Source organism: Gouania willdenowi, chromosome 1, assembly GCF_900634775.1.
Source record: "Gouania willdenowi chromosome 1, fGouWil2.1, whole genome shotgun sequence".
NCBI classification, from domain to species: domain Eukaryota; kingdom Metazoa; phylum Chordata; class Actinopteri; order Blenniiformes; family Gobiesocidae; genus Gouania; species Gouania willdenowi.
The window spans coordinates 13,111,887-13,125,807 of record NC_041044.1 but is presented as its reverse complement, the minus strand read 5'-3'; the positions used below and the strand labels follow the sequence as shown (position 1 = coordinate 13,125,807).

Below are 13,921 nucleotides of genomic sequence, written 5' to 3'. Positions count from 1 at the left end.
GACCGAAGGGGAGGTGTGGGAGTGCGCTGTGGAGCGGGTGTGGGTGTTTACTGGACCGCGGAGGTGACCGGAGGCGAAGTGTGGGAGTGCGCTGTGGAGCGGGTGTGTGTGTGGGTTGACTGCACCGTGAAAGGTGACCGAAGGGGAGGTGTGGGAGTGCGCTGTGGTGTGGGTGTTTACTGGACCGCCGAGGTGACCGAAGCCGAGTTGTTGGAGTTCTCTATAATAAATAATAATCGTTGCATCCCTAGTTGCAGGTTGGGCTTTCAAATTAGCTGTTGGTTAAGTTTAATTTAAGGCTGCCTTAAATAGCGTTTCTGTGTTAACTAGCCTACTAAACTTCTATGAGCACCGAGTTAGGGTTGGTGCCAGTGTGACATTATCGTATGGTCGCACATATACGCAAAAGTAATTAGGTCTTATTATTTGGTACTCCCAGTTTGTAAGACTTGAATCAATTGTTGTTGTTGTTAAACCACAGAAACCGAAGACAGACAGTTAGCAGTTTGTTTGTGCCTTGCTAGTTTGATTTTCCTTACCAAGCGGCAACAATTAGACACGTTTTTTGGGGCTTTTTTGGTGCAAAAGTAACAAAATAATGTTTGTAAGTGTGCCGCTGGGGCTAATACAGATAATGGTGGTGAATAAATGTCTGCATTGTTAGTGTTTTTTTTTGTCGAAGTTTAAGGTGCGTGCAGGCGTGTGTTATTTATTTTTTTAATTTTTTTTTTAGTTGATTGTTGTTTTTTAAGTAAGTCACATGCAGCTTGTTAGTCATGCGTCTTCATATGTGCTATTCAGTGTAAAAGTAACATACACTTTTGTGTCAAAGGTTCTGAATTCTTTGGAAAAACGTTGGATTATATTCCTGGAATTTGTTATGGTACTGTATATAAAAATAGTATGATAATGGCTATCACTGACTATTATTTTATTTCTGGTTAATAACAATGGGCAAAAATGTCATAAAGCTAACTTATAATTATTTACTTATAGGAGTAAATACAATGTTGGCAAAGGTGGAGTATGCTGGAGTTCAAAAATACATTAAAGTGCCACAAAATGATGAAAACTTTGATTTCTTCAACTTCACTCAAGAAGGTTGGTATCCATTATAAACTCCCACAGTCACACTCTGATCACACACAACATGTTAAGTGATTTATTTTCTTATTTCTCCCAGTGATTCAGAAATTTAGTCTGCAGGCTCTACTTCAAACTGAAGGTGAGCTCAGGCTCCATGATGAATCTGGTACAGAGATTGACGCAGATGTTTTTGATGAGCTCCTAAAGTCAGGAGTCCGAAACTTTAAGGTTGGGTACCACCAGCAACAAGCTACAGGTAAAGATTGCATTTAAAATCCTGTTAACATTCAAGTAACAATATCTGTCATACAATTAGGCTTTTGAAAAATGATGATGATGCATTTCCATTATGCCTATAATTAATTGTTGTTTTGTGATCTCGAAATATAGTTAATCAAGAGGGTTTTTATAACAAACTTGCATTTTTATTTATTTTATCATGATGTAAGTTTTTTTTTAAGGACTTCCGTTATAATAGATTTATTTTGATTTCGATTTAAATTTTTAGATCTACAAATTGATTTGGTTGCAGAAGAATCCGAGTCATCAGTATTGCCAGACCCATCAGCATCACCAGCTTCAACAACTGACACATCAGCATCACCAGCTTCTTCCCGTTCAGATTCAACTATTATTCTCGCATCCACAAAGAACAGGAAGAGGGGCTTGAGAGAACTTGATCGTGATGAAGCAAGACAGGTAAACATCCAACTATAGAAATATATTGTTGTCTCACCAGTTCTTCAACTATTTTTCTACCAAAACCTGTGCATATTTAAAAATCAGTCTATACTTAATTAGGGATGTAACGATATTAGAATCTCACGGTACAATACGATTTCGATATTGATCTCACGGTACGATATTTATTGCGATATCGTGGATAGGCTCACAGTATTGTAAAATAGCTCACGATATTTGTGTTTGATGATTATAACAAAAAAAGACATTTAATCTGCTTTTGCCAGTCTCCAGGTTATTTATTGTTATATTTATGGATCATGACAACATAAAAGGCTGATTACTTAATGTTTTTAAAGTGAAAGAACATCAATGCACTGTTGGTAATATTATGCGAAATGTTCAAGATAAGAAGCAACAGAACAATATGGAATTCCCATTATGATCAAACAAAGATCACGTTAATTCAGGCTCAAAGGTGTAAAATGATTATAACAATAATAAAAATAAATGTGCTCGGCAAATAAAACAGCCTGTCAATGGTCAGGTAAATATCTACTGAAATCTATCCTTAAGCTTATGTTCACGTTTTTCTTCATAAAGATGAAAAGATAAACATTGTTAGGGAGAAGAATGGCTTTCTGGGCATCAATTTGTGAACTTTGTGAGAGAATCTGCAAACTTTTCGGGGTGACGGATCATCAGATGACTCCTTATGTCATAGGGTGGCTGTGTTTGCATATTGTCAGTCACTTTCTCTCCTTTAGCGTTTTTTGACACATCCAAACCAAAATGCTTCCATACCTCTGATTTTTAAAGCTGCAGTGACTTGTGAAAAACAAAGATCCACTGGTTTGTCGCGCTCCGTAATGCTGCTTACTTCTTGTTGTTAGAGCAGCGTGCGCTCCTATTGGCTCAGCAGCGGACGACGCAGGAGCGCAAAGGATCATGGTCTTTGTAGTTTACAATGCTTTTGTTCCGTGGGGGCGGCTTTTCTTGTTGTTTTTTGATGGATTCCTCCACTTTTTCATACCGTGACGCCACCACGACGATACCGAGACACGTTTACTACCGCGATATCGTGATACCGTCAATATCGTTACATCCTTATACTTAATTTGAAAATGCTTAGACAAATAATATTTCATTTGCTCATAAAAGTTTAAAAAAAATTAAAAAAAAATGTTTACGATACACTGTTGATTGCAGAAAGTTGAAACTGTTCTGAGGTCAAACCCAAAGGGTGAAGAAATCTTCAAAGAGTATGACAAAACTAAAAGTCTGTCAGATGCAGCACGCAGGCAGATGGTTAACATTCTGGTGGCAGAAATGACAGATTCATATGGGTAAAAATCTATAAAAATTCACAATTTAAATTGATTGGATTGGAATTGTAAACAAAACCTAATATTTTCGTTCAATAGGAGAGTTCCACCAACAAGTGTTCGGGCCAGTTACGCACAAGGAATCGTGACACTTTTCCCGTATCTTCAAGATCCGTTCTCCAAAAATGGATATGTAAGTGTTAGTGTCGCTCAAACCAAAAAGTGTGCTGTTACAGTACTTGTGCTACTTTATGATTGTGTTTTTGCATCTTTGTGTGTATGCATGCAGGAACATTACTATGATGTTGAGGCAAATACAGGCTATCTTGCCTGGAGACTCAAGACAGTCCAACGCAATTCTTGCCATGACTCCCAAAAGCGTTCCAGACCACAATTCCAGGATGGTCCGACTACACACAGGGAATCTCTATTGCTTGGTGGACAGATCCATGATGAAGAGTGCAGAGAAGCTCTTTCTATAATTAGACACTCAACAGTTCGTTCTCTGGTAAAAGAAAAGATGAAAGCAACCTTTGAATACAGACAGAAGATGGTCCATGACAAGGATGCCACATCTTCAGTGTTGGATGTCTTTCCTCGTTTTCTTGACATACCAGGATTGGTAAGGATATGTATAGATTGTTTTGATTGTATTTTAAATATTTTATAACCTAATTCTTGTCAGTGCAAAGCACCCTCAACCTCTAACTGGACATTGTGTGTTTTTGATAGATTGACCAGGACTTTTCTCTAATGTTTGGAGATGAAGTATCTGGAAGGTTTCTTGCAAAATGGCCATCATATTTCAAGTCCAAAGTAGTTGCAGAAAGCCAAAGTCTTCCTTCAAGTCCATATGTGGAGGAGCTTCAGGCAGCTTTTGACCCTATGACAGAGAATGACTATGGTAAATGTTTTACTGCATCTAAAACTTATTTTCATTTTTTGTTTTATTTTTTTCATCAAGTCTAATATGAGACAGTAGCAATAAACAAAATGAGCCAGTTGGAAATGACAGTATCTTAATGTGTGATAAATTGAAACATTTTACCAGCTTCATCTAACCTTTTGCGAAACTGCAGCTGAAGTAAATCTGTAACATTTTCAAAAACTTTTCTGTGTCTCCTTTATCTTAAAGGCTGGGATAGTGATATGTCCTCACTCCTGCTGCTGTTGCAGCTCCTGCCCCCTACGTCAAGAGGCCACAAAAAAAGATCCAAGATTAGCTCAGCACAGGCAGCCAACCTCCTTGTGAGATTTGTTAAGGTAACACCAACATTATTTTTTGCAGCAGTTGTGAAAAATAAGTCCATGTAGGTTTCTGTAGGAACGCAACAATACAATTAACTTATCTGGTATATTTTTGGATCTTTTTCATTTAAACTACAGGAAGGAGTCAGCCTCACTACTTTTCTGGAGAAAGTTGATGCCATTCAACCCTTCCTTCTCTGCATTGGTGAGCAAAAGAAGAAAATCCAAAGGTTCGTCATTGTTGTGGACAAGAAAGCAATCCCGTGCGATGCTCAGACATCAGTTGCTGCTTTTGACATTCTATTCAAAGCACATTATGTCTTCCGCCTTTCTTATGATGAAGCTCTTTGCAGCTTTTACACTTTCATTCAAACCACCGTTTACCACATTGATGTTGGGAATGCAAGAGAGAGCCCAAGAGTCAAGGAAGTAAGAGCCCGAATACTACTGGATCATTGAAATGCCACCAAATAACAAGGGTTATACCAAAGGGAAACTGTCTAACATGTTCAAGAATTTGGTTTGTTTAAAGCAACATGGAAATTGCTTGTGAAAATAATTGTTAGACTGCCTCCAGAAAACAGGCCTAAGAAAAGTTCTAAGTAACATTTTAAGCATGTTCAGGCTTTTAAGAAAATCTTAATACAAAAACTTGTTATAACAATTGTTAAAATGCTACAATATAGCAAAGTTCAAAACAACTACCTTTAACCATGTTCACATGTTTTTATTGTAGAACACACCACAAAAATAGTTCAGTTCTTTGTAAACATTTAAAATTCAAGCATGGATTATATCCAGCGAGAAAATTGCGTTTGAAGTGTGGAGAGCTAGGATGTGCTTCATCTTTTTGTACATACAATGGTTTCAGGAAGCACCTTAACACCGTGCATAGGCAACAACATGATGAACAAGACCGTCCTTACCAGGAAGTCGAGACAGAAATACCTTCTGATGTTGAATTGTTAAGCGATCAGCCCTCAACATCTGCATCCCTGTTGCAGGATCCACCTTTAGTCACACACAACTCCCTTAAAGGAATGTGTGGATCCCTTATAGCGCAGTTACAAGATTCTGGTATTCCTCAAAGTACTGTCCAATCAATTGTTTCTTCAATGGAGGAAGTTGTAAATGATGTTAAAATTCAAGCACGAGAAGCAGTTCTTCAAGCCTGTTCTACTGATAGAATAGAGTCAGATGTTAATAGCAAAATAAAGCAACATTTAGATAAATTAGAAAATCCCTTTTCAACATTTAACACAGAGAAAAAAAGGCAAAAATATTATGATGAAAAATGGGAAATAGTTGAACCTATAGAATTTGTACTTGGTGTGAGACTGGATACACGGAGAAATAGAACCACAGGTGTCTACAGACAGATTCCTGTTACAGATAAATACATGTATGTACCCATATTAGGTACATTGAAATCCATTTTCAAAAACAGTGAGATAAGAGAGTACTTTATGCAAGAAAAACTAAGTAAAAAAGGACCATACAAAGATATAAATGATGGATTGTATTTCAGAAATCATGCACTGTTCTCAAAACAGAAGCATGCGCTACAGATTTTGCTATATTACGATGATTTTGAAACGGCCAACCCACTAGGTTCTAAGAAAGGCGTCCATAAACTTGGATGTGTTTATTTTACTTTAAAAAATTTACCACCAAAGTTGAACTCAGTATTGATAAATGTACATCTAGCAGCTCTTTTCTATACAGAAGACCTAAAAAAATATGGATTTGGTGAAATATTAAAGCCTCTTATTGATGATTTAAAGATTTTAGAAACAAAAGGAATCCAACTTCCATTCAATGAGGAACCATTGTTTGGCTCTGTAATTCAAGTCACAGGGGATAATCTTGCTTTAAATGGCCTGCTAGGCTTTGTGGAATCTTTTAGTGCAACATACTGCTGTAGGTTTTGCCTGACAACTAAGGAAGACATTCAGTCTGTCTTTACTGAGGATGAACCTGGGCTGATTCTGCGCTCTAGAGAGCTGTACATTGAACATTGTAATACACTTAGTCAAGATCCTGCTCTACCTTCAATTTTTGGTGTCAAAAAACCTTGTGTGCTCAATTCATTGGAATATTTTCATAGCACTGACAATTTTTCAGTTGATATCATGCATGACTTGTTAGAGGGTATAGTACAGTATGAGCTTAAGTTGTTTTTTCATTTCCTGATTAAAAATGGTTACATCTCTATGAACACGCTGTTAGACAGGATACTTAGTTTTAATTACGGTTACATGGAACGTAAAAACAGACCAAGTCATTTAAAGTTGGATGATAACAGCAAGCACTTAGGTTTAAATGCCATTCAGTCACTGTGTGTTCTACGCAATACCCCCCTTATATTCGGTGATGTTGTAGAAAGGGAAAACGATCACTGGAAGTTTGTGCTCCTTTTGTTACAAATTGTTAATATAGTGTTCTCCCCTATCCTCACTGATGGCATGATATGTTACCTTAAGCACTTAATCTGTGATCACCATACCATGTTCAAAACTTTGTACCCTGACAAGAAATTGATACCCAAGCATCACATAATGATCCACTATCCAAGATGTATCAGAAAGATTGGCCCTCTAATTCATATGTGGTGTATGCGTTTTGAAGCGAAACATTTTTTCTTTAAAAAGTCTGTAAAAAATTTTAAAAACCTTACTAAATCGCTGGTCAGGCTACACCAGCGTCAACTGGCTTATTGCTATGAAAATTATTGTTTTAACAGATTTGAGATCGGTCCTTTAAAAGTGAAATGCATAGATGACTTGGATGGTGGAGAAATACTGAGTCAGATGTTACAATTAGATGCAACTACAAATGTTTCAACTACAAATTGGGTCAAAAATTACGGCACTGAGTATCGGATACACTTATTTGTATGTACTGGAATATCTCGTGAACTACCTGTATTCAAGAAAATCTGCAATATCATAATTCATGAACAGCGTGCTTTTATTTTAGGATGTACTGTTGACACACTTTGCTTTGATGAGCACTTTCATGCATACTGTATTAAGGAGCATACAGATGAATACAGTGTTGTGTGCATTAACGAGCTTATTTATTTTAGACCTTTTGCTAAACAATATTCCAATGAAAGTGAAACAGAATACATTGTTCCCTATTGTTATATGTTTTAGAACATATTTCATAACATTGTAACATCTGACTCAGTATTTCTCCACCATCCAAGTCATCTATGCATTTCACTTTTAAAGGACCGATCTCAAATCTGTTAAAACAATAATTTTCATAGCAATAAGCCAGTTGACGCTGGTGTAGCCTGACCAGCGATTTAGTAAGGTTTTTAAAATTTTTTACAGACTTTTTAAAGAAAAAATGTTTCGCTTCAAAACGCATACACCACATATGAATTAGAGGGCCAATCTTTCTGATACATCTTGGATAGTGGATCATTATGTGATGCTTGGGTATCAATTTCTTGTCAGGGTACAAAGTTTTGAACATGGTATGGTGATCACAGATTAAGTGCTTAAGGTAACATATCATGCCATCAGTGAGGATAGGGGAGAACACTATATTAACAATTTGTAACAAAAGGAGCACAAACTTCCAGTGATCGTTTTCCCTTTCTACAACATCACCGAATATAAGGGGGGTATTGCGTAGAACACACAGTGACTGAATGGCATTTAAACCTAAGTGCTTGCTGTTATCATCCAACTTTAAATGACTTGGTCTGTTTTTACGTTCCATGTAACCGTAATTAAAACTAAGTATCCTGTCTAACAGCGTGTTCATAGAGATGTAACCATTTTTAATCAGGAAATGAAAAAACAACTTAAGCTCATACTGTACTATACCCTCTAACAAGTCATGCATGATATCAACTGAAAAATTGTCAGTGCTATGAAAATATTCCAATGAATTGAGCACACAAGGTTTTTTGACACCAAAAATTGAAGGTAGAGCAGGATCTTGACTAAGTGTATTACAATGTTCAATGTACAGCTCTCTAGAGCGCAGAATCAGCCCAGGTTCATCCTCAGTAAAGACAGACTGAATGTCTTCCTTAGTTGTCAGGCAAAACCTACAGCAGTATGTTGCACTAAAAGATTCCACAAAGCCTAGCAGGCCATTTAAAGCAAGATTATCCCCTGTGACTTGAATTACAGAGCCAAACAATGGTTCCTCATTGAATGGAAGTTGGATTCCTTTTGTTTCTAAAATCTTTAAATCATCAATAAGAGGCTTTAATATTTCACCAAATCCATATTTTTTTAGGTCTTCTGTATAGAAAAGAGCTGCTAGATGTACATTTATCAATACTGAGTTCAACTTTGGTGGTAAATTTTTTAAAGTAAAATAAACACATCCAAGTTTATGGACGCCTTTCTTAGAACCTAGTGGGTTGGCCGTTTCAAAATCATCGTAATATAGCAAAATCTGTAGCGCATGCTTCTGTTTTGAGAACAGTGCATGATTTCTGAAATACAATCCATCATTTATATCTTTGTATGGTCCTTTTTTACTTAGTTTTTCTTGCATAAAGTACTCTCTTATCTCACTGTTTTTGAAAATGGATTTCAATGTACCTAATATGGGTACATACATGTATTTATCTGTAACAGGAATCTGTCTGTAGACACCTGTGGTTCTATTTCTCCGTGTATCCAGTCTCACACCAAGTACAAATTCTATAGGTTCAACTATTTCCCATTTTTCATCATAATATTTTTGCCTTTTTTTCTCTGTGTTAAATGTTGAAAAGGGATTTTCTAATTTATCTAAATGTTGCTTTATTTTGCTATTAACATCTGACTCTATTCTATCAGTAGAACAGGCTTGAAGAACTGCTTCTCGTGCTTGAATTTTAACATCATTTACAACTTCCTCCATTGAAGAAACAATTGATTGGACAGTACTTTGAGGAATACCAGAATCTTGTAACTGCGCTATAAGGGATCCACACATTCCTTTAAGGGAGTTGTGTGTGACTAAAGGTGGATCCTGCAACAGGGATGCAGATGTTGAGGGCTGATCGCTTAACAATTCAACATCAGAAGGTATTTCTGTCTCGACTTCCTGGTAAGGACGGTCTTGTTCATCATGTTGTTGCCTATGCACGGTGTTAAGGTGCTTCCTGAAACCATTGTATGTACAAAAAGATGAAGCACATCCTAGCTCTCCACACTTCAAACGCAATTTTCTCGCTGGATATAATCCATGCTTGAATTTTAAATGTTTACAAAGAACTGAACTATTTTTGTGGTGTGTTCTACAATAAAAACATGTGAACATGGTTAAAGGTAGTTGTTTTGAACTTTGCTATATTGTAGCATTTTAACAATTGTTATAACAAGTTTTTGTATTAAGATTTTCTTAAAAGCCTGAACATGCTTAAAATGTTACTTAGAACTTTTCTTAGGCCTGTTTTCTGGAGGCAGTCTAACAATTATTTTCACAAGCAATTTCCATGTTGCTTTAAACAAACCAAATTCTTGAACATGTTAGACAGTTTCCCTTTGGTATAACCCTTGTTATTTGGTGGCATTTCAATGATCCAGTAGTATTCGGGCTCTTACTTCCTTGACTCTTGGGCTCTCTCTTGCATTCCCAACATCAATGTGGTAAACGGTGGTTTGAATGAAAGTGTAAAAGCTGCAAAGAGCTTCATCATAAGAAAGGCGGAAGACATAATGTGCTTTGAATAGAATGTCAAAAGCAGCAACTGATGTCTGAGCATCGCACGGGATTGCTTTCTTGTCCACAACAATGACGAACCTTTGGATTTTCTTCTTTTGCTCACCAATGCAGAGAAGGAAGGGTTGAATGGCATCAACTTTCTCCAGAAAAGTAGTGAGGCTGACTCCTTCCTGTAGTTTAAATGAAAAAGATCCAAAAATATACCAGATAAGTTAATTGTATTGTTGCGTTCCTACAGAAACCTACATGGACTTATTTTTCACAACTGCTGCAAAAAATAATGTTGGTGTTACCTTAACAAATCTCACAAGGAGGTTGGCTGCCTGTGCTGAGCTAATCTTGGATCTTTTTTTGTGGCCTCTTGACGTAGGGGGCAGGAGCTGCAACAGCAGCAGGAGTGAGGACATATCACTATCCCAGCCTTTAAGATAAAGGAGACACAGAAAAGTTTTTGAAAATGTTACAGATTTACTTCAGCTGCAGTTTCGCAAAAGGTTAGATGAAGCTGGTAAAATGTTTCAATTTATCACACATTAAGATACTGTCATTTCCAACTGGCTCATTTTGTTTATTGCTACTGTCTCATATTAGACTTGATGAAAAAAATAAAACAAAAAATGAAAATAAGTTTTAGATGCAGTAAAACATTTACCATAGTCATTCTCTGTCATAGGGTCAAAAGCTGCCTGAAGCTCCTCCACATATGGACTTGAAGGAAGACTTTGGCTTTCTGCAACTACTTTGGACTTGAAATATGATGGCCATTTTGCAAGAAACCTTCCAGATACTTCATCTCCAAACATTAGAGAAAAGTCCTGGTCAATCTATCAAAAACACACAATGTCCAGTTAGAGGTTGAGGGTGCTTTGCACTGACAAGAATTAGGTTATAAAATATTTAAAATACAATCAAAACAATCTATACATATCCTTACCAATCCTGGTATGTCAAGAAAACGAGGAAAGACATCCAACACTGAAGATGTGGCATCCTTGTCATGGACCATCTTCTGTCTGTATTCAAAGGTTGCTTTCATCTTTTCTTTTACCAGAGAACGAACTGTTGAGTGTCTAATTATAGAAAGAGCTTCTCTGCACTCTTCATCATGGATCTGTCCACCAAGCAATAGAGATTCCCTGTGTGTAGTCGGACCATCCTGGAATTGTGGTCTGGAACGCTTTTGGGAGTCATGGCAAGAATTGCGTTGGACTGTCTTGAGTCTCCAGGCAAGATAGCCTGTATTTGCCTCAACATCATAGTAATGTTCCTGCATGCATACACACAAAGATGCAAAAACACAATCATAAAGTAGCACAAGTACTGTAACAGCACACTTTTTGGTTTGAGCGACACTAACACTTACATATCCATTTTTGGAGAACGGATCTTGAAGATACGGGAAAAGTGTCACGATTCCTTGTGCGTAACTGGCCCGAACACTTGTTGGTGGAACTCTCCTATTGAACGAAAATATTAGGTTTTGTTTACAATTCCAATCCAATCAATTTAAATTGTGAATTTTTATAGATTTTTACCCATATGAATCTGTCATTTCTGCCACCAGAATGTTAACCATCTGCCTGCGTGCTGCATCTGACAGACTTTTAGTTTTGTCATACTCTTTGAAGATTTCTTCACCCTTTGGGTTTGACCTCAGAACAGTTTCAACTTTCTGCAATCAACAGTGTATCGTAAACATTTTTTTTTAATTTTTTTTAAACTTTTATGAGCAAATGAAATATTATTTGTCTAAGCATTTTCAAATTAAGTATAAGGATGTAACGATATTGACGGTATCACGATATCGCGGTAGTAAACGTGTCTCGGTATCGTCGTGGTGGCGTCACGGTATGAAAAAGTGGAGGAATCCATCAAAAAACAACAAGAAAAGCCGCCCCCACGGAACAAAAGCATTGTAAACTACAAAGACCATGATCCTTTGCGCTCCTGCGTCGTCCGCTGCTGAGCCAATAGGAGCGCACGCTGCTCTAACAACAAGAAGTAAGCAGCATTACGGAGCGCGACAAACCAGTGGATCTTTGTTTTTCACAAGTCACTGCAGCTTTAAAAATCAGAGGTATGGAAGCATTTTGGTTTGGATGTGTCAAAAAACGCTAAAGGAGAGAAAGTGACTGACAATATGCAAACACAGCCACCCTATGACATAAGGAGTCATCTGATGATCCGTCACCCCGAAAAGTTTGCAGATTCTCTCACAAAGTTCACAAATTGATGCCCAGAAAGCCATTCTTCTCCCTAACAATGTTTATCTTTTCATCTTTATGAAGAAAAACGTGAACATAAGCTTAAGGATAGATTTCAGTAGATATTTACCTGACCATTGACAGGCTGTTTTATTTGCCGAGCACATTTATTTTTATTATTGTTATAATCATTTTACACCTTTGAGCCTGAATTAACGTGATCTTTGTTTGATCATAATGGGAATTCCATATTGTTCTGTTGCTTCTTATCTTGAACATTTCGCATAATATTACCAACAGTGCATTGATGTTCTTTCACTTTAAAAACATTAAGTAATCAGCCTTTTATGTTGTCATGATCCATAAATATAACAATAAATAACCTGGAGACTGGCAAAAGCAGATTAAATGTCTTTTTTTGTTATAATCATCAAACACAAATATCGTGAGCTATTTTACAATACTGTGAGCCTATCCACAATATCGCAATAAATATCGTACCGTGAGATCAATATCGAAATCGTATTGTACCGTGAGATTCTAATATCGTTACATCCCTAATTAAGTATAGACTGATTTTTAAATATGCACAGGTTTTGGTAGAAAAATAGTTGAAGAACTGGTGAGACAACAATATATTTCTATAGTTGGATTTTTACCTGTCTTGCTTCATCACGATCAAGTTCTCTCAAGCCCCTCTTCCTGTTCTTTGTGGATGCGAGAATAATAGTTGAATCTGAACGGGAAGAAGCTGGTGATGCTGATGTGTCAGTTGTTGAAGCTGGTGATGCTGATGGGTCTGGCAATACTGATGACTCGGATTCTTCTGCAACCAAATCAATTTGTAGATCTAAAAATTTAAATCGAAATCAAAATAAATCTATTATAACGGAAGTCCTTAAAAAAAAACTTACATCATGATAAAATAAATAAAAATGCAAGTTTGTTATAAAAACCCTCTTGATTAACTATATTTCGAGATCACAAAACAACAATTAATTATAGGCATAATGGAAATGCATCATCATCATTTTTCAAAAGCCTAATTGTATGACAGATATTGTTACTTGAATGTTAACAGGATTTTAAATGCAATCTTTACCTGTAGCTTGTTGCTGGTGGTACCCAACCTTAAAGTTTCGGACTCCTGACTTTAGGAGCTCATCAAAAACATCTGCGTCAATCTCTGTACCAGATTCATCATGGAGCCTGAGCTCACCTTCAGTTTGAAGTAGAGCCTGCAGACTAAATTTCTGAATCACTGGGAGAAATAAGAAAATAAATCACTTAACATGTTGTGTGTGATCAGAGTGTGACTGTGGGAGTTTATAATGGATACCAACCTTCTTGAGTGAAGTTGAAGAAATCAAAGTTTTCATCATTTTGTGGCACTTTAATGTATTTTTGAACTCCAGCATACTCCACCTTTGCCAACATTGTATTTACTCCTATAAGTAAATAATTATAAGTTAGCTTTATGACATTTTTGCCCATTGTTATTAACCAGAAATAAAATAATAGTCAGTGATAGCCATTATCATAGTATTTTTATATACAGTACCATAACAAATTCCAGGAATATAATCCAACGTTTTTCCAAAGAATTCAGAACCTTTGACACAAAAGTGTATGTTACTTTTACACTGAATAGCACATATGAAGACGCATGACTAACAAGCTGCATGTGACTTA

At 36.7% G+C, this 13,921-nt stretch overlaps 2 protein-coding genes across 2 annotated transcripts; one reads left to right on the top strand and one right to left on the bottom strand.

Annotated features, from left to right (window-relative positions):
* Nucleotides 1–959: 959 nt before the first annotated feature.
* LOC114465792 (uncharacterized) lies at nt 960–3,829 on the top strand. The gene is made up of 7 exons (XM_028451078.1): nt 960–1,101; nt 1,184–1,342; nt 1,619–1,785; nt 2,977–3,113; nt 3,192–3,285; nt 3,382–3,496; nt 3,825–3,829. Exons 1-7 carry the CDS (start codon nt 1,008–1,010, stop codon nt 3,827–3,829), a joined length of 771 nt encoding a protein of 256 aa, XP_028306879.1. The 5' UTR covers nt 960–1,007.
* A 7,015-nt stretch (nt 3,830–10,844) lies between these two features.
* Nucleotides 10,845–13,666, bottom strand: LOC114465725 (uncharacterized). Its single transcript, XM_028450958.1, has 7 exons — nt 13,573–13,666; nt 13,332–13,490; nt 12,889–13,055; nt 11,561–11,697; nt 11,389–11,482; nt 11,178–11,292; nt 10,845–10,849 (listed from the first exon to the last, which is right to left on the bottom strand). Exons 1-7 carry the CDS (start codon nt 13,664–13,666, stop codon nt 10,845–10,847), a joined length of 771 nt encoding a protein of 256 aa, XP_028306759.1.
* Nucleotides 13,667–13,921: the final 255 nt, after the last annotated feature.